The following is a 27,883-nucleotide window of genomic DNA, read 5'->3' as shown; positions in this document are numbered from 1 at the left end:
TAACACAACAATGTTGGTCAGGAGGTAGTTGTCTTGTGTGAAATTGTGTAACGGGTGGTAATGGGGTAATGTAGTGAGGTTAAGAGGGTGGTTGAGGAATATTATAAGCTTGTCTGAAGAGGTGGATTTTCAGAGAACGCTTGAAATGTTGGGAGGTATGGGTTTTGCCAGTAACACCGGCTGGCAGAGTACGCTTACCGATTCTCCAGCCAGTCCTGCATACATGTGGACGTGTGTGTGTACCGGCATAACCCAGTCTACCATCACTATTTACCGCACAGCTTGTTATGATCCTCTCTGCCATCGCATGGAGGACAGTCCCGGTACCTGTAACACCACTGCCCTTGTTACATAAACTGCTGGAGAAAACTGGCGAAAGATCAACTCCACCTGCGTCTACCGCTAGGTAACCCTTTGATAGATAGGGAGAAGCCCTAATTCATTTTCGCAGGAGGTATGGGTTTTTTCCCAGTGTTAAATCACTCCCTTGGTGTGAACAAGGCAAGATTCCAAACGGGTCAGACAAGTAATGAACTTACACTCTGCTGTTCAATCAAGATGGACACAGAGGGGCTGATGGGAGTAAATTACTTTGAAAAATAGTGTATTTTCTCCCAAAATAGCGTATTTCCGCCCATATAGAGAGATGTACACATCAGCAGCATGTGGCCCTGGTTTACATCATCAGCACGACAAAGTCATCATCATCAGCCAGTATATGCAAACAGGTGTATAGATGCGGTTTTGAACCAACAGAGTTTGCACAAACACATCTTTCCTGTACTTGGCCTATATCAGAACCAGAGGCGGAACTAGTACCCCGTGCAGTGGGCCATAATATCTCCATGGGCCCCTAGTCCTGTCTCTCCCAGTGGAGGTGGGTGAAAGTGTCAGAATTGTGCAAGTCCCTTTATGGGCATCTACAGAATGATTGCACACAAGATACACTATGCATAATGACTCTGCATCCCCCCCCCCTGTTTTGCTTTGGGGTAACATGACGAAGTGATGGTTTACTGGTCCATTAAGTTAGACTTTGAACCGGAAGTTACTTATTCCAAACACACACAATGAGGCCTTAGGGCAGTGTCAAAAAAATTACAGCTTGCAGCATGTGTCCTAATTTCATTCCCAATTTTAGGAGAGTAGCTTCTCCTAGTCTGCAGAAAGCACAATATGGCTACAACTGTAGACACAAATATAGAACGCAAACCTTTAACATATCAATCCATCACTACACTCGTCAAGTGAAATGATTTGCCCACTACCAGGCATGACTAAAATTGCTTTTCGTCATCACTCTAAAAGATTTTAGATACAAAACTATGTCAGTCTAGTTGTCACTGACACAGAACCACTTTTACCAATTAAAGAAACATATAGTAGAAAAACGATCACCATTGTGCATCCTGTGTAAGATTACAGGATTATCTTTTTATGTTTTATTGACGTGATATTTTTTTTTTTTATAACATTGCAATGATTTTATTCTTACTATAATAAAAAAAAATAATCCTATGTAGATAATTCCACTTTCCGGTCTTTCATTACCTGCTATATTATCACAATCATCACATGAACATAAGTGACGTGTGTGTTAACAGTTGATGCTATAAAACAAACAGATTTCTCCCTAATGTAACTTTAAATTCCATCCCCAGGACAGGGTAAGTTTCATGTCATGCTCTATTTACCAAGGCTAATGCTTAAAAAGAGGATTACTGCTTTTTAAGTAAGCAATGCAATGACCACTGCAGTTACAATGAACAAAGACAGACTGAGCGCATCTCTGATGGTCATATATTTCATTAAACAATTTATCTATATTAATAAAGCAAAAATGCATCAAGTGGGAAATCCCAGTCCTGTGCTGAATGCAAGCATGTGTCTTTAGCAACCAATCCTGGAATTAGCGGTAAATACACAAGTACATGTAAACTAGAGAATGGAGCCATTTTGGCCCCGCCCCTCGAAGAGGAGTGTCACGATTGCATCATTGTGCCATGGGGGTGGTGGGTAAAAATGACCTGCTTTGTGGCGAATCGCGTCAAAGCGGCCTCTGTCCCGCCCACTTCACCAGGAAGTTGAGTATGCCATACTTGACAACTTTTTAAGGTGAAGTGCGAGGACGGAGAGAGTGTGGCGTGGTGAAACGCGTCATTTTGACCCCGTGTCATGGAGGCTTCCATCGTGGCTACTTCACTAGGAAATGGGCAGTATACGGACGATGGCTTGCTATACGGGTAGGGAGACCTACTTGGAATTCTGGGGTCTTTAGGACAATCTGGTAGGGTGGATAGTAGTATGGCATATCACCTTCTTTCCCAGGAGTCCTGACGGACTTCCCAAAATTCGTGAGTCTCCCCCGAAGATTCTAGGAAAGTAGAAAAGTATGTATTTATAGCAAACACTGTACCCATGCATTTATCATCTGTAGTATATGATATACTTCTCACTTCAGACAGGAGAACAAAAATATTCATTTTAGAACCTGGGTACAGTCCCTCCTTAATATCTATCAATTTATTGAAACATTTTAATATATTAATAATTGATATTTTTTGCTTTGAAAATTATACAAAAACAGAACGGTGCACAAGTACAACATTTTTTAGATATTTTCTTTGCAGATATATTTTCATACCCCCCCCCCCCCCCCCCAACATCCCAGAGAACAATATAATGGCACACTGGCCCCCACCGTGCTAATGCCCACCTACCATACTACCCAAACTGCCCCCCTCCTCATTTGCTGCTTCCCTTTGCAGCACCTCAAAACGTAGCTCCCGAAACTCGGTACTGTCCAACGAAGTCCATGTGTTATATTAAAACACGTTCCTATGTAAATTGTGACGATAAAAAGCCGGCAATACTTTCATGAATGGACTTATATATTAAGAGAAATATGGACATTATAAACATTTCCTGTTAATTATTGTGCAAGTTTCAACATGTACGGGTGGATTACGGATTCTATGAGTGCAGAGTGGTATTCTAGAATCTTGTGTACTAATGAAGTGAGACCAATGTACCAGTGTCATAACATACATAGCATTTAAACAAGTGAGTGCTGAAATACAGGTGACAGATACCAGCTACTTATAGTACATTGTGCAATGATACATCATCTTTACTGTCATACTGGTGAAAGCTGGAATATCTTTGAATATTGCTGACAACGGCTGTGGAAACCAGAGACCCCGAGCTTCCGAGAAAGCTACTTTCAATAATGAGATGATTCCTTACTGAAACGCTTTGGGTCTGGTTCATGTTTGGCTGGGAGTCCGTTTGCTGTATCTTGCGTGATATAGCTGTGTGCTCAGCGCAGAAACGCCAATGAATCAATTGAATGCAGTTCATGTCTGAACACAAATGACACTTGCTGCTGCCTACGACGTGGAACAGTGGCGGTACGAGGAGGATGAACATAGGCCTTTTAACGTAAGGACCCTCCGGCACAGAAGCGGTCAATTCAAGTCCTGGGTTTCTCGTGATTATGTCTGGTTTCAGTCGTATCACTCGCACGAACTACAGGGTAGGAGTAATTGCCGACAGATAGTGATGACTAAGCCTTTTTTTGTTTTAAAAATGACACGTATGCGTGCCACTAGCTAGCACGGAACATGCGTATGAAAGTAAGATTGACTATATAAACTATGATGATGCTCAGGCTCGGTTCTCGAGAACCGAACACACCCGAACTTAGGGGATCCGAGTACCGGCTCGGCTCGGCACTTTTGCGCGCCCTCGGAATCGAAAACGAGGCAAAACATCTTTGTTACGTCGTCGGATCTCGGATCTTGCGAGTTTTGGATTCCTTTTTAAGATCCAGCATAACGGTGGGTGAGAGGGCGGGCCCAAGGACAATTCCATCTTGCACCATTTATCTTTCCTGCCACTGCTGTGTGCCAATGTGTCCTAGATGTGCTAGGAACTGCCGTGTGTTTGTGTCATTGCTCTGTCGCTTACCATCCAGCCAGGTCGCTGCAGTATTTGTCCGAAAGTGTATGAAAATAATATTGTGACCTGTGAGGTGGTCAAAATGGACTGCAAATGGCTTGAAATTAGTGTTATTGAGGTTAATAATAATGTAGGAACAAAAAAAAGAGCAAAAATATTTGATTTTAGCATATTTTAGGATTTTTTCTAAAAAATCCAAAACCAAAAACACACGAGGGCGGTTTTGCCAAAACCAAAACCAAAACATGAAGCTTATCCAGATCCAAAACCAGTTCACGGGGGTCAGTGAGCATCTGTAATATAAACGCATTGCATGTACAGTACACATTAAAAGCATTTTAGTCATGTATTTAATGTATTTAAATCATTTATTTTTCCAATCCATATTTTTATTAATGAATATACTGTTACAAGTTGGTCATTTATTTTAGAATTTTCTTTTATGTGTTCTGATGTGAGCTGTTGGTGAACAGATATGTGCATACTGCAGTCTGTTGTCTGTACCTACATACGCCAAGTAACGTTTACGTCAAGTAACGTTTAGGCCAGGCCTGTCCAACCTGCGGCCCTCCAGGTGTTGTGAAACTACAAACCCCAGCATGCTTTGCCAGTAGACAACCTGTTGATAGCTGGAAGGGCATGCTGGGACTTGTAGTTTCACAACATCTGGAGGGCCGCAGGTTGGACAGGCCTGGTTTAGGCAGAGCAAATTTCCACCCAGACTCAAATCAAAACGTATCTTGAGAAAAGCTTTTATTTGAATATCGCTGGAACAACGCACAAGCTCTGTGCTCTTTTTTTAAAAAGAAAGTTGTGCGCAAGTTACATCCACCCTTTGTCTTTTGGGTAAATGGAGTTAAATTATACCAGTTATCAAACCATTTTGAAAATGTGTCCTATCAATTCACTACGAAGCAATGACACCAATGATGTCTTCTCAATATAATTTAACTGGATCTGTCACCGACATATTCGATGCACTTATGGGTTGAACGCTATGCAGCCTAACAATTCCCTATACCATAAGTGAGGCCCCTCCTGACTAATATTCATAAGGCCTAATTGATATTTATGAGGTACGGGTTACTAGTCGATTGATAGACTACATTCTCATGAAGATTAGTTCAGTCCACAGAATGGACACTTCCACTGTGAGTAGGCGAAACGTCCACTTTATTATTAGTTTAGACTCCAGTGAAAACTGGCTGCCCCATATGGACACACGTGCCACCCAATTTGAGCAAGAACGGGCCATCTTCTTCCACTGTTCCATGGTCCAGTTCTGGTCCATAATTCCATTCTGTTGGTGTTTTTTCAGAGGTGGACAGAGGTCTGCATGGACACTCTGACCCGTCTGTGGCTACGTTATGTGTTGCTGTGTGTGAACAGTCAGCTCTTGAAGTTGATATGTTGGAAGCAGGAAAAATGGTCAAATGTAAGGACCGGAACCACTTTGACAAGGGTCAAATTGTGATGTCTAGACCACTGGGTCAGAGCATCTCCAAAACAGCAGTTCTTGTGGGGTGTTCCCAGTATGCAGGGGTTTGCTGTATGATGCAATGTTTAGAGTGTAGAGCAGTCATTCCCAACTCCAGTCCTCATGGACCCCTAACAGTCCATGTTTTCCATATCTCTTTGCTGGAGCACAGGTGTATTCATTACTAACGGAGACATTTTGAAAGATTCACAAGTGGTACCTGGAAAACCTGCACTGTTAGGGGTACCAGAGGACTGGAGTTGGGATACAGTGGTGTAGAGTGTTGACAGATACAGGTGGCAACGCTAAGGTGGAATACTGCTATTTGCCTGTCACCATGTTCCCTGTGTAATAGCGTCCTCTTGTCCCTCCCCCTCTTCTGCCTGTCACATCACCGCTGCCCGTCCCTCATGGCGCTGTTCCTATTGTAGGCAGTAGTCGCGGTAAATATGAAAGGGATGAGCTACGGAACGGATATGGTGCCGTGCCTCTCTGTGCCGGGACTGGTGGTCACAGGTTAACCGTGTAGGAGGCGGTAACAGGTCGGCTCAACTAGGTGCAGAGAAAGGAGACATAGACCTCTCTCCTGGGTGTCTCTTCCTTCCAGCTCGTTATCTCTGACAGAAGACATGTAGACATACGATGACAGAAGGCATGTAGACATGCGATGACAGAAGGCATGTAGACATGCGATGACAGAAGGCATGTAGACATGCGATGACAGAAGGCATGTAGACATGCGATGACAGAAGGCATGTAGACATGCGATGACAGAAGGCATGCGATGACAGAAGGTATGCGATGACAGAAGGTATGCGATGACAGAAGGTATGTAGGCATGGAATGACAGAAGGCTTGTAGACGTGGGATGACAGAAGGCTTGTAGACGTGGGATGACAGAAGGCTTGTAGACGTGGGATGACAGAAGGCATGTAGACGTGGGATGACAGAAGGCATGTAGACGTGGGATGACAGAAGGCATGTAGACGTGGGATGACAGAAGGCATGTAGACGTGGGATGACAGAAGGCATGTAGACGTGGGATGACAGAAGGCATGTAGACGTGGGATGACAGAAGGCATGTAGGCGTGGGATGACAGAAGGCATGTAGGCGTGGGATGACAGAAGGCATGTAGGCGTGGGATGACAGAAGGCATGTAGGCGTGCGATGACAGAAGGCATGTAGGCATGCGATGACAGAAGGCATGCAGGCATTTTTTTTTAAAGTAGATGCAAATTGCGCATGAGATTTGTGGAGCAAATGCAGACAACTCTGCATCAGCCCCTAAACGATAAAGTCCAATAGTTTCGAATTTTAGACATATAAAAATCTAATTAATTACCATCCTAGTAAATTAACCAATAAATGTTAAACAATTGGTGGCAGGATAAATGCGTCCTTTAAAGTGTTCCTGTTGTCTGTGCACAGTGGATGCAGACATTTTACAGGCTAATCCGTTTTTCATGAAAATGCAACCTGCCAATTCAGTAGGAAGCAGTCACATTACTAATGTCACTGGCTCTTAGTGCACTGATATGTTGCGGTCTCAGTGATGTCACTGGCTCCTAGTGAACCGATAGTTCGCGGTCTCAGTGATGTCACTGGCTCCTAGTGAACCGATAGGTCGCGGTCTCAGTGATGTCACTGGCTCCTAGTGAACCGATAGGTCGCGGTCTCAGTGATGTCACTGGCTCCTAGTGAACCGATAGGTCGCGGTCTCAGTGATGTCACTGGCTCCTAGTGAACCGATAGGTCGCGGTCTCAGTGATGTCACTGGCTCCTAGTGAACCGATAGGTCGCGGTCTCAGTGATGTCACTGGCTCCTAGTGAACCGATAGGTTGCGGTCTCAGTGATGTCACTGGCTCCTAGTGAACCGATAGGTTGCGGTCTCAGTGATGTCACTGGCTCCTAGTGAACCGATAGGTTGCGGTCTCAGTGATGTCACTGGCTCCTAGTGAACCGATAGGTCGCGGTCTCAGTGATGTCACTGGCTCCTAGTGAACCGATAGGTCGCGCTCTCAGTGATGTCACTGGCTCCTAGTGAACCGATAGGTCGCGGTCTCAGTGATGTCACTGGCTCCTAGTGAACCGATAGGTCGCAGTCTCAGTGATGTCACTGGCTCCTAGTGAACCGATAGGTCGCGGTCTCAGTGATGTCACTGGCTCCAAGTAAATTAATAGCCTGCATTCATAAAGACTGCTTGAGCAATCCGCACCCCTCCCCCCAAATGCTATGTGTAGATGACAGGTGATCTCTAAAGAATTTGTACATTTTTTGCACTGTTTTTTTAGTCTTCCTGAACCATCACTAATGTCATATTACTCATCATGTAGGATCTATGACACAATGGAAAAACATGCAATAAAAACTAATGCAAGTGTAAACAGTGGTCACATTATGTAATATTATGGGTGTTTACACATTACAAGCACGCTCAGTAGATATGTACAGTTTCGGAGTAAAATTAAGCTTGGTTGACCATAAATCTGACATCTGTATTTGATGTTTACTTAAGCAATTGTAACTCCAAAATGTATGCTAACGTCATATAATGGCCTTGTAAACCACAATGGTTTATACATAAATGATACAGCACCCCCAGATATACACTAATTCTCTAGATGAGTGGCTTTATGGACACATAAACCGCAGGAGCAAAGGTTAAGTGATTATTATAGTCAAAAGGACCATAAAAGACGAGACAAACCGTACACTGTAATCTAAGGATCCTATTCCACCCTGTTATAGAGTTACAATAAAACAAGTCGTCTTGGAAGAGGAGGAGTGGGAATTAAAAGAGGTTTAAATTTAGTCAAGGGCTGATTAATGTAAACATAGGAGATCCCTTACCTTGTCACTTACTAAAGTGGGGAAGAATATTACGAGTTAACGCATTGATCTACTGGATTCTTCAATGGAAGACATACAGGCTACTGCCTTCATGTAATTATATATATATGTAATTATATATATATATATATATATATATATATTCTCATTATCCTCACAATTCTAGAGGTATGCAGACGTAACTGTCGAACATATGTATTATTTGGTCTACAATTAATTATTTAGCTCATTTAATAATTTAGCTCAGTTGCTGCTTATCTGGATCCTGGAATGTTGGGGGTCCTATTTGGGAAAAGAAATGGGTACATGATATTTAGAAAACTCCAACCAGCCCTGGCATTGAATCAATAGCACCCATGTTAAATAATAAGGCATCCCTCTAGCCGCAACATTAAAATAATAGTATCCCATTTAATAAATAAACCCATTTCCCACCCTCCAAACAGCTCCAGAAATAAACTAATAGCACTTATGTTCAATAAATATAACCATTTCCCACAACCATCCCCGGCATTAAATAATTCATATTCACATTTAATAAATAGCCCTTCTCCCCAAACTCAGCCCCACATTCAATTAACTTCTCCAAACCACCCCAGCATGAAATTAAAGTCATGAATTCAATTCCTGACCATGGCCTTATCTGTGTGGAGTTTGTATGTTCTCCCCATGTTTGTGTGGGTTTCCTACGGGTGCTCCGGTTTCCTCCCACATTCCAAAAACATACTGGTAGGTGAATTGGCTGCTATCAAATTAACTATAGTTTGTGTGTCTGTCTGTGCGTGTTAGGGAATTTAGACTGTAAGCTCCAATGGGGCAGGGACTGATGTGAGCGAGTTCTCTGTACAGCGCTGCGGAATTAGTGGTGCTATATAAATAAACGATGATGACGATATAGATATAGTGGTCGAAATGGGGGTGTATACGGTGGTATGCCATACCACCGATTCTCCTGCAGCATTCATTTTAAAGCTATCAAATTCCATTCCCTTGTATTTCAATTCCATTTTCATACCATGACTTCTAAATGTCCATATATATTTATATGCACACACACTCTGAGTAAATAACTCTCCGACTTACATTTAAAGTCACTTGGTTCAAAGTTTTGCTCGCCAGCGGGCTTGTCCACATTTAGAGGACTTTAAATGATTGGCTTACGCACGCCTTCCTGTAATTTGTACTAACTTCATTGCATTCCCTTTGCACCGACTGCCCATTTCCTCGTACTTCTGCCATCAGGCAGAGCCGACTGTTTTCATTAACCTGAGAGACAGCGCTGCTAAGCTATGCTCACTTCATGGGGTACCACTCTAACGTACCCAGACACCCAGCGAACGTCTTTGGAATAAATCCCATGGTTACAAAAACAAACTGCGTCTGATAGCAATAAGACATTGTTACTCAGCATAGAAGGACGCAAGAACGGTAAAACAATGTAGTTACTAAAAGTTGCAGCAGGGGATGAACAAAGCAATTAGGTTAAATAATCTGAAGGCGGAAATCCTTTTAACGACAAGCGAGAGAGAGCGATAATGTCTCGTAACAGCCACCGAGTGGCAGTGTTCTATTGTTTCCAGGATACTTTATATAAGCTTGCACAATCAAACAAGATACAACGACAAAATATACGTAGTATAGTGGATTTCTCTATACGGAATGGCGTGTGGTTTTATGCTTTACTGAGCATTTCTAGAGCAATAAAATAAATAGACCGTGCTTGTAAGCAGATTATATTTTACTTTGAAATAAAACAAATCACACAGTCTCAGGCAGCAGGGTGCATTACACAGTGTATGTGAGCTATCAGTGAGATATTTCAGAGGGCTCTGTCCACCTCTGTCCTGTAGGGATTGTGACGACAGCACCTTTCAAGATCCATATAATGGATTAGCCGGCTGTCACGCTCCGGTCTCCTGTCACCCCTACAGGCATCACACAGACAGCACAATACCAGGTAGACCCTCAGTAACCATTACCCCACTCAAACTAAAATTATCATCACCATCTATTTATATAGCGCCACTGATTCCGCAGCGCTGTACAGAGAACTCATTCACATCAGTCCCTGCCCCATTGGAGCTTACAGTCTAAATTCCCTAACATACACACACAGACAGAGAGAGACTAGGGTCAATTTTTTGATAGCAGCCAATTAACCTACCAGTATGTTTTTGGAGTGTGGGAGGAAACCGGAGCACCCGGAGGAAACCCACGCAAACACGGGGAGAACATGCAAACTTCACACATATTAGACCATGGTCGGGAATTGAACTCATGACCCCAGTGCTGTGAGGCAGAAGTGCTAACCACTAATTATTAATACATCCTATTGACATGAATAGGACTTGTATCCTATCCTAACAAATTCACAAACAAAGGTTATCTTATATAAGCCTATCAAAGATATGATTTCCTTATACTAAATGCAATATCCTAAACCAACCAATCAGCAATTAGATCGGAGCAATATCAATTATGAAAGCTAATGTATGATTGGTTGATATCGGTTACTGCCTCTTTAACCTTGGCCAGTATACATTTTCACGTCATCATATTCCTATATTCTGCAAGAATATTACTAGTATACAAAATACTATCAAATGAGCTTTTTGTTTTACAGCTATGCAACTTTTCAATAAACATCAGAATTTCCAACCAACCAAAAAACCCAGTAATGATATGATTTATAAAAATATATAAATATTATTATATAAATAAACCTGTAATCTACAAAATGAGCTACACAAAACGTCACAACACCATCAAATAACAACAAATAAGCTATTGAGGCTTTCTTTGCTATGCAATCATCAGTCACCAGATATTCAGTAACAGTGAATGAACAATACAATGTGTATGTTTAAAGCACTGTTATGAAATGAAAGACTGTATTGCAAATTTGCCCAATCCAGCGGACTGTACAATGAAGACGGACGCATGATTTTCTTTTTGAAAAATGCTTGGTTACATATTAACAAGGGAGAAACTGAAGAGAAGAGGGGGAGGTAGATGAATGGAGAGAAATTGTAAACTAAGAGGGTATTAGTAATAAGTAAAAAGAGCCATTAAAAGACAAGAAGAGGGCTGTATACCTGCTAAGAGTCTATTGTGCACACTCCCTTAAACTCGTATGGGGGAATTCTGCTAGTATTGAAAGATAGATATACCTAATAAATGTCACCAATAATTTATCTTTTTATGTGCTGTTTAATGTCAACTATTTTCACCCAAGGGATTATGGCTTGGTACAATACGGGCCCCCAATTATCTTATCATATGTCTCCTTTGTTGTATATACAGATTTTATACAAAAAGGAAAAAAAAATGTACAACTGAGCATTGACCTTTTCTGTAACATAAAAATACTTTCCAGCTTTGCCTGCGTTAATCCAAAGCGATTTGCTTCATTGATATTGCAGCAATCACGCTGTTTATAATAGAGATTTTAAACGTTTTCACTGTGATTTAATAAGCGTCTGTTTAGCTGACACCACAATTTGCTGTCCAGATTTTTTTTTTCTTCAATAAAAAAAAAAATAAAAAAAAAAATAAGATCTTGCTAAACTGAATTAAATAGTGTAAACTTTCATCCAAAAAACACTAATTAAACATGATTGCAAGGGACGTTTATATTTACAGGACCACCACTGGATTACTAATGAGGCCAAACTTCAAGAATAACTGGTTACAATTAGTTAATCATTTTCAATGCTTCTAGGGTTAAGACAAAAAAAAAATACTTTTCAACGCTAAAAAGTTTAAGAGGATGTCTGCTTAGGCAATTGCCAAATTTGAAAAAAGATTGAATAAAAAGAAAACAAAAAGCACATCTAGCATAAAAAAAAAAAAAGATTGTGATAATGCAGTTTATCAGGATGTAATTATAAATAAGAATATATTGCCATTTAATAGACTGATTAATCTGCACAGAATTAAATAGGTGATTCTACAAACATTTCTGAAATGAGGATTCATAGAACATATGTTTCATAATATTTTGATAATACATTATACTGAATTGCACAATTTCTAAAGAAAACTGTACTTGGTAGAAATGCAATCTATAAACATATCATGCATTATTATTGAATGCTCTGTTTTGGGACAATAGTGGATATTTTGCAGGGGGTGGCTGTTGCTAACCTTTTGGGTCATTATGAATTGCAAACAATTCTAAATGTAGATTCAAGCAGTAATATTTTCAGTGACCCAGTACTATGGGTGAATCTCAATTTTAGCTCCATGAAATGTATATTAGAGGTCAGATTACTCTATCAGCAATACAAAACTGACAGGCTTCATTTGCACTTGAGCAAACCTCCCTGAGGATACATCAGTGACCTACAATACACAGTTAAGAATATCTCTAATAACTTTCGTATTATATTTCAATTTACGTAGCAGATTTTATTTAGCATTTATTCAATGCACATTTTTTTGCACCGTTCTTGAATTGCATTTTTTTTTACCTTCAATAAATAATAGTTTTAATAGTCTCCCCCAGAAGTAGGCAACCCAAGGCTCTTCAGTTGTGTGGAACAACAAGTGCTAGGATTCCCAGCCTGCCTCTGGCTGGCAGGGCATGCTGGGTCTTATAGTCCCATAACTAGCGGAGAGCCACACCTTGCCTAAGCTTGGTTTAAATGGAAGAAATGCCTAATATTACATGGTAAGTATTGGCATTATTTAAACGGCTCCAGTTTTGAGAATGCATAGAAATAAAATAAGGAAAAGAGAATTGTATAAAATAAATCACCACTAGGGGTCAGTTACTATGCCTTGTTGGCCCTAGAATATTTGGAAGCCCAACCTCGAGCTACATTTCTTAAACTAACAAAAAGTTTTCATTGAAGTTATCCATACAATGATCCCACACTGTTTCCCCATCAATGATGACAGCAGTCCCCTGCTTGTCAATCCTCGTATTCAACTTAATAACCAAAGATTGTACTTTTTTCCCATCTGGATTAACTTGATAATGTGACTCTCAGTCATTACTAGTAATTTACTTTGCAAACAGACCTGTTATGAATGAACTTAGAAGTAGAGTGTGCAACTGTATCCATGAAAGGAACATCAACTATATTGTGCATCAAGTGCAATGCAAAAAGTATGCAACTTAATTATTATTATAACTTAATTATTATATGCAGCAATTCCGAATATATATAATGTACAAACCATTACAGAAAATCTCTCTCATATATATATATATATATATATATATATATATATAAAAAAGAGAGAGATATAAATAGATATATGGATAGAATATATATAGATATAGATATATGGATAGAATATATATATAGATATAGATAGATATAGATATATGGATAGATATATGGATAGAATATATATATATATATATATATATATATATATATATATATATATATATATATATATATATATATATATATATATACATACACACACACATATACACACACACACTTTAGCTTCACAATCTCCCTAAATAATGTTGATAGTGGTTTAATACTTAGTTGCCTCTGCACCTTCATCCTTCCCAAATCTACTGCTAAACCTTTAATATAAGCATTTGCTATTTTCATTGATTTCTCTGGTGAAACTCTATTAGACTTATCTTAAACTAGGGTTACACCGATATTCCAGTCTCTGCGATTAAATTAATCGCTTATCAATACAATGTAACATTCCACAAAGTTAATGTGATCAATCTCAAGAAAATTCCTATATTCTCTATTTCAATGAGGATTTACTGCCTAAAAATCGCTTACAATCTCACGAATGACGGATTAATAACTTTTCCTAATAAACTGTACAGAGGAGATCAAGGGGCTTATGTTAAATTGAAGGTAAATGGATTTTCTATATTTACAATATACTTTTTTTTTTTTTTACTCCTGGGCAAGCGCCCAAAACGCTATTTCCGAAAATAGTGGCGTGTGCGCGTACTCAGATGTAAAAGACAAAAAAGCGTATTTTGCGCCAGAGAAACGCAATTTGCCTCCAACTTAACATAAGTCCCTAATTGCCTAAAATTCATGAGAGACAATTAGATTGTAACGTTTGGAGATATTGGGACCACAAATTCATTCAAAATCACTTGTGTAGCAAAGCACATAAGATACAATGAGTTATAAAACCACCAATCTCTCAGATAAATCTCTTAGACCTGCAAGACAAAAATTTGCCCTCCTAGGCTAAGTCCTAAGGAACTATACATGTAATGTAACAGAATAATTAATTTATAACAGAACATTTTCCCTGTTTGGAACAGGGATAAAAAAACAGACAGACATGTGTAAATAGCAATAATATTAGGACTAACTTGCTGAAACATTGCAAAAACACACCTGTTGTGTTGCTCTAATACACAAAAAAAAAAATCTGCATGTGCAGACAGTGGGGTATAAAGGCAGCAAACTTCAGCATAATATGTAAAGGAAATTGGGATTAATTGTAAACAGAGCTGCACGCTGTCTTAGTGGATCACTTTCAGGGCTGCCGGATTCAGTTTACCACACTTCAACAAAAATAATCTTAGCACGCTTCCAGCTTCCTAAGTACCATGCCTTGCATTGTAGAGGGCTGCTTGAGATCTCTTGCACAACCTTAGCAGCACAAGAGGCAGCTAGTTGTATGAATAGGTTGTCTTTTTTTTGCAGCTGTAACACAAGGGTCTTGCTTACATGTATTTAAAGTAAAAGACCCCAGACTCTGCTTTTCAGCTAGACCTCAACTGCTGCAAATTCGGGGACTAGACCTGTCAAATGCATTAATAATAACAGATTACAAGTGATTGGATTGCTAGCTCTGCTGCCTACAAAGTCCTGCAGAAGTTTTCGGGACAGGACACCTGCTAATTAGAATTTGTGCAAGCCGGCATGGACTCTATTGCTATATATTATGAAGTGAGATTTATTTTTCTATTTTTTTTTATTAAGTGATAATTTAATTCAAGTGGTTCTGCATTTAAAACCGTGGTCACTGTTCTGTTTTTTCTCCCCCCATTGACCATTATTATATTTCACGGCAACACAGTGGGACAATAAAACCATAAACCACCCCCCTGGTGGGTTTATATAGCTCTGTTAGATAATAGAATGAAAATAAAACTTGTTTAAACTTACAGCCAGTTGCTAGCATTTGCAGAGAACACAGCTAAAATCATCATCAACAAGGACCTCAAAAAGTACTCAGGGGTCATCCTGATGAGTTGGGGACGGGGGGAGAGGGGGGATTCCCCAAAAAAATAAAAAATAAAATAATGTGAAGAAATAAAAGATAGGCAACAGGTTGCTGTAATTCCTCAGTGGTTACAAAAATAAATAATCTCTTCTGCCTTATAGTCAATATCCCAGGAAAAATTGTGCTCAGTGACACTGATATGTCCAAATCTTGTCTCCTCTTGCTCCTTGCTTTATGTATTCCAGATAGACAAGAGTAACAGGAGCAGGACTGTAGGGAAGTTATTTGGTAGCTCTATGTCCAGAGGGATGAAGCTGCCAGACAGCTGGGTCTGGTGGTCCCTTCTGTGCCAGCTCTGGACCTGCAGGGGAGGTGAGGTGCCCGCTGTCACTGATCCTTATGGGGGCACTGCAGGTGGCATAGGAGGGCAGCAGCAGTAACAGCGACCTCTAGTTGGTGACAGCAGCCGGGAGTGGGCGCAGAGAGCGCAGCATGGACAGTCCTAGCAGTGCCCGGTGAGTGCGCCTCCTGCCTGGGTCAGACGCAGAATGTCAGCTCAGCTGGAGGAATCCCGGGATGGAGCAACAAGGAGAGACAGGGGGGGGGGCAGAGGGGAGGAGGAGAAAGGGGCAGGTCTGGTGGATATACCCGGGAGGGGTTACATAGCTGGGACACCCCCCGTGGGGCGGGGAGTTGTCTAATGACTGCAGTTTGTAGTACACGCTGGTTTCATTCATTGCGCTGGATGTGTGTGTGCGGCCACTCAGTCACTGACAGGCAGGAGAAGAGGACAGACATATGTAACCTACAGCAGCTCAATGCTCCTGCAAACCAGGGTCTACACAGGGGGTGCATGCTGCAGCTATAGTATCTAGCTGGACATTTATAAGTAATAATCAAAATGTACAGCAAAAAATATTTTTTTGTATTATTATTGCAATACTGTGTTAACCAGAAAAATCTATGTAATGTTAAATACTTTCGTGTCAAAGTACTTTTAGGGCAGCACAGTGGCTAAGTGGTTAGCACTCCTGCCTTACAGCACTGGGGTCATGAGTTTAATTCCCATGTCTATGAGGAGTTTGTATGTTCTCCCCGTGTTTGTGTGGGTTTCATCCGGGTGCTCCGGTTTAACAAATTGACCGTAGTGTGTGTTAGGGAATTTAGACTGTAAGCTCCAATGGGGCAAAGACTGATGTGAGTTCTCTGTACAGCGCTGCTGAATTAGTGGTGCTATATAAATGATGATGATGATGATGATGATAGGAGTGATACCTTGATTGCCTAATTAAAAATAAAATAATAATAACATTTTGGTTAGCCAATAAAGGAATCACTCCTATAATACTTTTGTCTTTTTTGGCACAAAAGTATTTAACATCACATAAGTAATAATAGTAAGGGTTATGCCTATATTGAGGTCACCCTCCTAAGCTACACGTTTCCAGCTGCAGACGTCTAAGGTGTAAATGTATCAAGCTGCAGGTTTGAAAATGTGGAGATGTTGCCTATAGCAAGATTCTAGTTATCATTTATTTAGCACATTCTACAAAATGACAGCTAGAATGTGATTGGTTGCTATAGGCAACATCTCCACTTTTTCAAACCCACAGTTTAGTAAATATAGCCCTAAGGGATTTCTCCTCCTTATATATATTTCAACAGTACCTGTCACCGAATGCACAGGAAAATAATAAAAAAATCTTGCATTATTGGTACCTGATGAAGGCATTGATGTTAAAACAATAAAATAAAAAAAAGTGTTTTTTTTTGTTTTGTTTTGTTTTTTTTCTCCCTGAAATACGTTTATTAGTGTTGTTAATGTCTACTGAGCATAAAATACATTTTTACAGTTGCGCCTGATAGCAAACACGTTATAGCATGCATATGAGCCTGTCCTCACTAGTGATCGGGACTTAAACTATCCCTTTAGCTGGAGCAAAAGATACGGCAGAAAAACTTTGAGATGGCCAGAGCTTGAACCGGACGTGACAGCTTGTGCTCGAGTTTGGCGCGCCCTTACTTAAATTCACTACGGCAAAACGCCCCTTCCCCGCCAAGTTCACTCCCCGAAATCATAGGCTGTAGTAAATGTCCTTTATGCTCGCAGGCACACAGAACAGAACTATGTATTACAGTTGAAGAGCTTCTTCTGTGTTCAGCGTTTTACATGCTAGCATAAAGTTAGCTAACTTCCGAGGAGCTATTAAAATTCATGAGTAATAGCAGGAGCATGCTCAGTGTGGTCCTGAAATCACTTGCTGAATCGCAGAAACACACTGTTATTGAGAATTGACAGTTTGGTAAATACTGACACTCTCTGTCAACATGTGTAACCACAGACACATGCTGTGAAATGCACTGATTGTTTCCATGGTTGTATTCACAACCTATCTGTTAAATGGTAAAAACAGTGTGTTCCTGAGTTTCAAGTGTCAATTTCAGACACATGTCCTTTTCAAAGTATCAGAAGTTATTGCAGGAAGTTGCATAGTGATTTCTTTAGACAATATAATTTTTTGACGGGTGTTATTCTTTAAATATTTCAAATGACAAGTTATGCATATGATTAGATTGACACTTTTGTACGTAGAATTCACATGTACATACATGAACTCACTTCATTTTTCTGGTAATATTTCCCCACCAGCAGGGCCGGATTAAGGGAATGGAGGCCCCTGGGCTAAGGGGGCCTCCATTCCCCCGTGAGGGCCCCCCCCGTGATCCGAGCTTGGGGTTCACAGCCTGAATGCAGCACTCCTATATTGATGGCCTATTATATTACAAAAGCTAGGCACCCACTAAGGAGACATGGCACTCCCCCACATGGCATGGCCACACATCTAGGTTGTATGTGCTAAATGGTGGCAGGTACTGTATCAGGCATGCAGTTATCCATGTCCGCTTTTAATTATTATTATTGACCATTCACATAACAACCAATAAGTTAAGCTGGTCTCATTATAATAACCTTGTTGGCACAATATGCCACTCGTTTTTGTTTTGTGGGCTTTTGATTGGCGCTCCGCTCTCTTCCCCTCTCCTCTTCCCATCAATCAGACATTTCATTTCACTGTTTAACTCACAGTAGACAGATAAAGGCTGATTAGTGATTGGTTGCTGTGGTTCAGTACAATTCTTTCTCATATCATCATCATTTATTTATATAGCGTCACTATAATTCCGCAGCGCTGTACAGAGAACTCATTCACATCAGTCCCTGCCCCATTGGAGCTTACAGTCTAAATTCCCTAATATAGACACACACTCATACACAGACAGAGACTAGGGTCAGTTTTGATAGCAGCCAATTAACCTACCAGTATGTTTTTGGAGTGTGGGAGGAAACCTGAGCACCCGGAGGAAACCCACGCAAGCACAAGGAGAACATACAAACTCCACACAGGTAAGGCCATGGTCGGGAACCGAACTCATGACTCCAGTGCTGTGAGGCAGAAGTGCTAACCACTAAGCCACTGTGCTGTCCATATATGCAGTGTTAGTAAGTGAGCCCTACAGACATAAATGTAATGTACCATACTATACACAATTTTTTTTTATAAATTTTTACCTAACCAGGACACCGTACGCATAGTAAACCATTGCTGAGGGGAAGCCGCAAAAACACACAGGAGGAACGTGTGTGCAAACAGGCTGCGGACCGAGGACCCGATCTGAACGGAACGCCTCTGAGACCAACATCTCTACTGGGAAGTAGGGTAAGCTCGGGCAGTTTAGGTTCACGGAGAGTTTATTCGTGTGAAGGACTGTACTACCGCAAAAGAGTGTAAACATTATCATAACACGTGTTTTGTTTGTCTACATCTTAATATCTCCTTGATACATCTGCATTATCGGTATACCAGTCATACTCATATTTTGCGCTCCTTTTTTGTGTATTATATTGAGATTGTAATAGGAGCTGCATTAACCCCTTGAGAGAGCGCTCACCAAGATTGTCTAGTAATTTACCATACTGATTACATGGGCAATGTAAAATTAATAGGGAACACCTTGCAACATTTTTTTTTAACTCATATTCCCCAATTGATAAATTATTTGCAAGTTATGGCTGTTAATATTTCTAATTCCTTCTGGTGGAGAAATAAGCATATATTATAGTTGTTTCTAACCTATTGTCTTGTGAGTTGCATATTTCAGTCCACATGTGTGTTAAGAAAAATATTGCAGCCTAGACTCGCACATACTCACTCTGTTTGGATAGAGCAGTGAAATAAAAAGTTATTCCAAGAAACTCCTTCTGTTCCCACAAGTACCTACCCTCTGGCAGTGAAAGGGTTAAACTATTTCGGAATGTTCAAGGTTCAATTTGAGCTAATTATACATTTTGTATTTATTGCTTATTTGTCGAAATTAATATTAACTAGGAGACGTTTGTTCTTAAATTTGAGGGATTTACCTTATTGCAGGGTGAATATTAAAATTATACAATTAGTAAAATACTAATGATGACTTACTCCTTACTGTAAATTATTGTGGAAAAAGGTTCTGTGGACAAATTAATACACAAAGCTGTAACCCGAGGACTTTTGTGCTGGACACAGAAATCCAATGTGACTTATAATATCCATATGGGGCAAATTATTCATTACAATGCGTATGTTGACCTATTGAGCACTGGAGTGATGACATCACAACACACTGAGTATAAGCAGTGACATGATAACTAATGTTTATAAAGATATTATGTACAGGAGTCTTGACTTATAATAATATCAGGGTGCAAAATAATAATAATAATAATAATAATAATAATAATAATAATAATAAATATAATGATAATAATAATAATTATGATGATAATCATAATAATAATAATAATAATAATAATAATATTTGGGAGTGTTTTACATTAATATTAGGGTTTGCTATTTATTTTGACATGCTTAAATTCACTTGGGAGTGTTCTATGAATTTTGAGGGCATCATATTATTTATATTAACCATGGTGAAAACATTTCTATAGTTTTTATTCTCCAGGTTACACCCAGGAGATCCCATCAAAGGCCCTACTGACTTAATATAATAATATGGTACTGATTACTAGTAGATTGATAGATTGCATTTATCATACCACTAGTACATAGGCGTTCCTAGTGCCTGGAAACCCCCCTCCAAGCCTGGAGCACTGTATAATTGAGGTGGCTGGACCCTGCCCCCGCCTCCCATGGCTCTGCTTGAAAAGGGAGAGCTGCGTGCCCCTAACAGTAGTACACGCAGCATTGCCCATGTATATTATGGGTATAGGAAGAGTTGGAGAGCAGCCAAGCACTGTCTAAAATTATAGCCACGCCCCCATGCATGCTGGCCACGCCCACTGGTGGCGTGGTGTGGAAACCCCCCTCTTACAAATCCTGTGTTTGCCCCTGTACATCTATGAATATTAGTCAATACTTGCTAACTTTGATAACCTGTCCTCCAGGAGATACCGGAGGACAGGTCATGTGACGGGGAAGGAGGGGGCGTGGTGACATTGTCACATCCCCATAGCCCCACCCCCTACTAGAAAATGACGAAGTTGGTGTAATTGAATAGCGGGGGCGGGTTTTAATGACGCGTTCGCGCCTAGCGCACAAAATGGATGCTTCCACTGTGTCATGCTTGCCTAGTCTCCCAAAGAGTAGACACCCTCCCGTTTCCCGACAGAGGCAGGGCTTCATGACATGATTCGTGTCATCAGGACCCGCCCAGCCATGTAATGTTGTGAACCTTGGCGCTACCAAGCAGGGGGTGTGGCCACGTGACACAATCCACATATAGAGGGGCAGGCTGTCCTATCAGGGCATATGTACGGAGTCCCAGGAACTACACACTGAAGCAGTTTTTCTCAGGGCTGCAGTGTTCAAGAACTACAAACCTGCCACATTCCACTGATTAATAGCGTTATCAAGGGGTGCGGCCCCACAGACCAATAGGAAGCCTCCGCAGTACCATACCGCCTTAGACTGCCGCATGCGGCATCTGCAACCTCCCCTGAGCCAAATTATCCTTACGCTGTGCTCCTCCGCAGATATCTTTGTAACATGAGTTTATTTTGTCCTCAGGGAATTCTAGAAACATGACATTATTTGAGCGGTGGATGCAAAAGTAAATATTAATTTGCATAATGTACAGGTTCCTACTCAGTTTTTTGCTGGCATCCTCGAAGTGCTTTAATTATAGAACCCTATTTACAGCTAATATATTCAGTTAAGTAATTCAAGTACCTCAGGATATCCCAGCCCATCTCCAAGGAATCCTGGTGTGTCAGACGCTCTCGCTGGTATTTTCATCATGTTATATCTTGCTTTTCTTTCTGGAAAACCCCATACAATTATGTTCATTGTCAGGCATTTCTACTGCAAAAAGTAAAAGCCTAATATCTTCAGATGGTTGGAATGAAGCTTTCTAAAGCTGGGTACACACTACAGAAATTTCGACCAACTTTTTATGCCGAGCGATTTTACATGCGATCGATGTTCCGATCGCTCGGTCCATGGACTGCATACACACTAGCCTTGTTTAGGACGATAAAGGGAAGAGCGGACGTCCCTTTAGCGACTTTTTACAGCCATGTTGTCGTGAGCAATGACTGTAATTTCGTACTCACTGTTGTGGATCGGTCGGAGGTTTATACACACTACACAGTGGAAACGAGATTGGAACGAAAATATTAAACGGTACGACCAACCAAATGAGGCGACAATCGTCCATTTGGGCAGACTTTCCACCATCGTGTCACTGTACACACTGACCCGACTTTTGAACGAGTGGTCGTATGTCGGCTGTTTGAGCCGATTATTGGGCGAAAACAGTGTAGTGTGTACCCAGCTTAAGTTCATGTAGGATCATCATCAAGTTATAAGACACATGTGGACATAAATGTGAAATGTAAAATATTCTGTAAAATACAGCCTTATATTTGTCACATGGTGATGTCATCACCATGTGACAAATATGGTGATGACACTTGTGTCACATGACTTATGGTGAAAGTGTTTCCTGATTGGAGGTATAACTGTCATAGTTGCCAATTCCGCTTATAACAAGCGGAATTGGGCTTGTTTGTTTTTTTTCAGAGTTGCGGGGTTTTTCTGGTGGTCGCGGGTTGCGGGTTTTTGGGCTTCACAACATTTTTTTTTTTTTAAAAAAAAAAAACTTTATTGCCTTGTGTATAATAACGCTTTAGTCAGTGTAAGGAAGCTGCTGGTCTCTTACGTGGGCGTGACCTCAGGTGCTGGTAGGTAAACTTCAGCGTTGGCCCCTCCTGGGGGAACCTGTCTGTGTTGTATGCAGTAGATATGGACAGTATATATGTGACCAGACAGAACATGATGTGTGTAATTATAATGTAAAGCTCGGGATATATTGTAGTGTACAGAGAAAACAAACCCCCTAAAGTGCAGCTACAACTCCTGAATCTTCATCTTTAGTTACTGTAACTGCAGAAACTGCTGCAGATCCTATTACTATTAATATTATCTTGATATTTGTATCATAAATAAAAAATAATAAATTTTGGGCTTTTTTGGGCTTTTTAGGATTGGTTTGGGCTTGTTCTTCACTTAGCGGTTGCTTGTTTTTCATTTCAGAGTTGGCAACCCTGGTAACTGTTGCAGAAGGTGATACGCCCCTAGGTGTAAGGATCACCTCAAACAAACAACTTGCTCTAAAAAAAAAAAAAAAGACCATTGGAAGTCACCTCACAACATTGACTTTTATTATCCATCTAATTTAACGTAGGGTACACCGTTCCCAATACACCGTATTATAGCAGGTTCATGTGAGTTGTGCACATGGGCAGGCAGGGCTGGGGGGCAATAGGGTCATCTGCAATCTGGGACGGTCCCAAAGTGGGACTTGGGTTTGGCCACTGGGTCACCTGCATTTTTTCCCTTTAAAATGTTCCTAATAGGCTGAGTTGAGTCTTGAAGTGTTATAGATTTATTTACCAGGTATTAAGAACGGCATTAGGCAATAAGTGGCTCCTCAGCTGTTGGGGAACTGCAAGTCTCAGCATGTCTTATAATGATCATAAGAGCATATGAATTTATTTACTAATGGAGAAAAAATGAAGTTTATTTAATTTAATTTATTTCAGCTGTCGCCTATACAGATTGGTTCCAATGTCATCTGGCGGTTCAGTCCTACCATTATGCCACCAAGTCTGGTGTCAAACTGAGCGGCCCAGGGGACCGATGCCCCCATGCCCCACGGGTCAGGCCCATTGGCTCCCCACCACTGTTTGATGATTTTTCAAGTTGTAATAAAGTGCTATCACATTAGTTATGTCCTTATGGGGCCTATTTACTATAGCTTTAAATTGTTTGGAACCGTCTGTTTCTGCATGATTAAGGCAAATTTTAGTATGGTGGTCACTTCCAAAAAAGCTAACATAAGTGATATTGTAGATATATTTTGCATTGATCAAAGTAACGCTTAATAATTAGGGAAATTCACGAGGTTCCGAAAAAACTTGGGCAGCACAGTGGCTCAATGGTTAGCACGTCTGCCTCACAGCGCTGGGGTCATGAGTTCAATTACCGACCATGGCCTTATCTGTGTGGAGTTTGTATGTTCTCCCTGTGTTTGCGTGGCTTTCCTCCGGGTGCTCCGGTTTCCTCCCACATTCAACAAACAAACTGGTAGGTTAATTTGCTGCAATCAAATATTGACCCTAGTCTATCCCTCTCTGTGTGTGAGTGTGTGTCTATAGTAGGGAATTTAGACTGTAAGCTCCAATGGGGCAGGGACTGATGTGAATGAGTTCTCTGTACAGCGCTGCGGAATTAGTGGCGCTATATAAATAAATGATGATGAAAAGCTCACCTTGGCGTCAACAACTGTTATCCATGTCCACGGTTTTGCAGACCCAGAAGTCGTCTTTTACCGCTGCAATCAGCAATTAGTATCACTATTATTATCGTAGATTTGTAAGGCGCTACAGTGGTCCGTAGTGCCGTACAATAGGGAACACAAGGACATACATAAAACAAGACATACGTAACACAAGAACAGACAACAATGCAGACAAAATTAATGGACACATGAAAACAAAGGGTATGGAGCACCCTGCTCATTGGAGAGCTTACATTCTAAGTGGAAGAGGGCACAGCTGAAACAAGAAGAGCGAGTGGAGATGGGATAGTTGTGTGGGTGCATTAGTGTGAATAGTGTTATCAGGGATAAGGTCACCTCTAAAAAAGAGATGGGCTTTCAAAGAGCATCTAAAGAATTTGAAGGCTGTGGGAAAGTCTGATTGAGCGTGGTAGGGAATTCCATAAGTGGGGAGCAGCACGGGAGAAGTCTTGTAGGTAGGAGTGAGAGGTGGTTACCAGAGACGTGACAAGGTCAGAGGTAGATCTAAGAGGGCGGGAGTTAGAGTATTTTGATAGGAGATTTGAGATGTATGCAGGGGTGGTGTTGTTGAGGGCTTTGTAAGTAAGGGTGAGTAATTTGAATTTGATTCTGGAGGACACAGGGAGCCAATGTAGGGATTTGCAAAGTGGTGCAGCAGATGTGGAGCGGTGAGAGAGAGAGAGATCAGTCTTGCAGCAGCATTTAGAATGGATTAAAGTATGGATATATGGGTGTCAGGAATGTCAGATAGCAGGAGGTTGCAATAGTCAAGACGGGAGATGATGAGAGAATGGATAAGAGTTTTGGTAGCATGTTGAGTAAGAAAAGGGCGTACTCTGGCAATGTTTCTAAAGTGGAGTTGACAGGACTGGGAAAGAGTCTGGATGTGAGGATTAAAGCAGAGGGCGGAGTCAAGTGTTACACTAAGGAAGCAGATGGGAGAGACTGAGGAAATTGTGGTGTTATTGACAGTGAGGGAGATTTGAGGGCAGGTGGTGACTCTGGCAGGAGTGAAGATAATAAGTTCTGTTTTGTTCATGTTGAGCTTTAGGTAGCGTTGGGACATCCATGTGGAAATAGAAGAAAGACAGTTGGTTACACAAAATAGTATAGAAAGAAAAAGGTCAGGAGAAGAGATATAGATTTGGGTGTCATCAGCGTAGAGGTGGTATTGGAGGCCGAATGAGCGAATTAGTGCCCCAAGAGAAGAGTGGTACAGCGAAAAAAGTAAAGGGCCAAGAACAGAGCTTTGTGGGACCCCAACAGATAGTGGGAGTGGAGGGGAGGATGTGCCAGAGGTAGAAACACTAAAGGAGCAGTTTGTTAGTTAGGAAGTGAACCAGGAAAGGGCTGTGTCACGAAGGACAGTGGAGTGAAGGGTAGGAGAAGAGGATGATCAATGTGATCAGCAATTGGTGAATATTGTCTTATTATAGAGTCTTCACGGTGGTAGCCTCTTATAGGTGGCGCTGTTCTAGATTGGGTGCAATGGTCTGCAAAAAGTGTTAATCATCGGGCTGAAATTGGGAATAATACTAAATATGCCTCTATGTCTCTCTAATCCCTTTTCAGATTGTAAACTCTGGTCGGTGGGGTCCTCACCACCTATGATCTCTTATGATTCTTCCATATACTAATTTCTTTATCCATTTATGTACCGTGGTGCCGAATATGTTGGCGCTTAAAAATTTAAAATTCATAAAGCACCAACATAGTAATGGAAATTAATGGGATATAATGTATTTATTTTATGTACCTCTATCTTGGTTTCTACTAAAGCTGAAAAACGCTTTACCGGTCAATCAAAGCTTGCAAAATAATATAAAATATATATAGTTTTTGCTTCATGCAAAAAACAGTTTTAAAGAGTAGTACACAGTCTATATAAAATTTGGAACGATTTCCAGCACCGCAGGCAAGTGTTAATTGACATAAGTGGTTTATTTCCTGCATAAGATTACATCGTTACAACAGGTCCCATGATGACAGAGCCCGTACAGCTGCTAGTCATGCCAGTGCAAGTCTCACCTGGAAGACAACGTCTACAAGTCACTTCTCTACTAGTTATACTTCTTTATAAACTGGTGATAGGCTAAATTGTAACTTAAACCATGAACATCTGCAGAGATTGAATTGTTCTTTGTCTGATCATAGGTGAGTAAATCCGGTGGTAATCGGTATCCCAATGCTTGGGATACTGACACCGACTATATCAATAAAAAAAACCCTGAACAGTCAAAACAAGGCATAATTAAAATCTACACTTACCTTGACATTACCGAAAGAACTGCTATGTAACTGCTGGACAATCCGAAGATGCTGGATGTCGGCGCTTCATTGTGGTGTCACCATGTACATTTAAAGAGGTATGTTAACTTTAGGCTTAGGATCAGGGGTTAGGTTTAGGGGCTAGGGTTAGGGGTTAGGGTTAGGGTTAGGGGCTAGGGTTAGGGTTAAGGCTTAGGCATAGGGTTAGGGGTTAGGGTTACGGTTAAGCATAGGGTTAGGGGTTAGGGTTAGGGGTTATGGTTAGGGGCTAGGGTTAGGGTTTAGGCTTAGGCATAGGGTTAGGGGCTAGGGTTAGTGGTTAGGGTTAGGCATAGGGTTAGGGGTTAGAATTAGGCATAGGGTTAGGGATAGGGTTAGGGATAGGGTTAGGGGTTAGGGTTAGAGGTTAGAGTTAGGCATAGGGTTACGGTTAGGGGCTAGGGTTAGGGTTATGCATAGGGTTAGTGGTTAGAATAAGGGTTAGGCATGGGGTTAGGGTTAGGCATAGGGTTAGGGGTTAGGGCTAGGGTTAGGGGTTAGGGTTAGACATATGGCTAGGGTTAGGGGTTAGGCATAGGGTTAGGGGTTAGGGTTACATCAAAATAATCCGCAGGCATTCAGCATCTTCAGATTGTGTAGCAGAGCACTTAGTTCGGTAATGTCCTCTGTCGGTGTTAAGGTAAGTGTATATTATAGTTATGTTGTTATTTGACTGTTCGGGATTTGTTTGTAGGTATATTCGGTGTCGGTATCTCAAGCATGGGGATACCTTATCCAAACCGAGTAAATCACTGGCTCAGTCCATATCTTTAAATCATACTTGCCATTTTTTATTTGACTTCCCCACAGGTCCAAGGGGCAAGTGCGGGGGTATGTTTTGGTGTGATTTGCATCACCATGGTCCCCGCTGTGCAATGCTGCAAGTCATGTACAGCAATCGTAGCACTGGGGCGGGGCCACGATCAGTCGCAACGAATCACATTACCATTGTAACCCTCCTGTAGGTAGGTGTTGGTACAGTGTGGTGCGGATCATACCTGGTCTCTGGATGTTCTTTAGTTCACAACATGGCAGTGGGACAGAGAACCCTCGGGTCCCCAATGCAAGTAGGACACCAAACATTAACTAACATTAAATTTATTATTCTGGAACAACTAAAAAAATTTTGGCCCAAGAAAGTGGCGGTACTTATACCTCCGCTGTCCTGGTAAGTAGGCTACCCCATGCTTTGCATGCGAGAGCTTCGCCAGAAGCCTCCGGTGATGGCTAATGTCTGTGATAGCCTTC

The 27,883-nt window shown here is 41.1% G+C and overlaps 1 protein-coding gene across 3 annotated transcripts in view; it reads right to left on the bottom strand.

The window, feature by feature from the left end:
• WNT4 (Wnt family member 4) overlaps positions 1–21,875 on the bottom strand; it is a 56,549-nt gene extending 34,674 nt beyond the window's left edge. For 2 of the 3 annotated variants that reach the window (XR_012679799.1, XM_075189884.1), the window contains exon 1: positions 15,412–16,035. Coding sequence is in view for 1 of the 3 variants with exons in the window: in XM_075189884.1 (XP_075045985.1) it covers positions 15,412–15,488 (77 nt within the window). In the remaining 2 variants the exon portion in view is untranslated. Of the gene's footprint in view, positions 1–15,411; positions 16,036–21,696 lie in introns of those variants that run through there. The other variant, XR_012679800.1, reaches the window with a different exon arrangement.
• Between the last annotated feature and the right edge of the window lie 6,008 nt (positions 21,876–27,883).

This window comes from Mixophyes fleayi, chromosome 11 (genome assembly GCF_038048845.1).
Source record: "Mixophyes fleayi isolate aMixFle1 chromosome 11, aMixFle1.hap1, whole genome shotgun sequence".
Lineage (NCBI taxonomy): Eukaryota > Metazoa > Chordata > Amphibia > Anura > Limnodynastidae > Mixophyes > Mixophyes fleayi.
The sequence above is the reverse complement of the archived record's forward strand: the minus strand, read 5'-3'. Positions and strand labels throughout refer to the sequence as shown.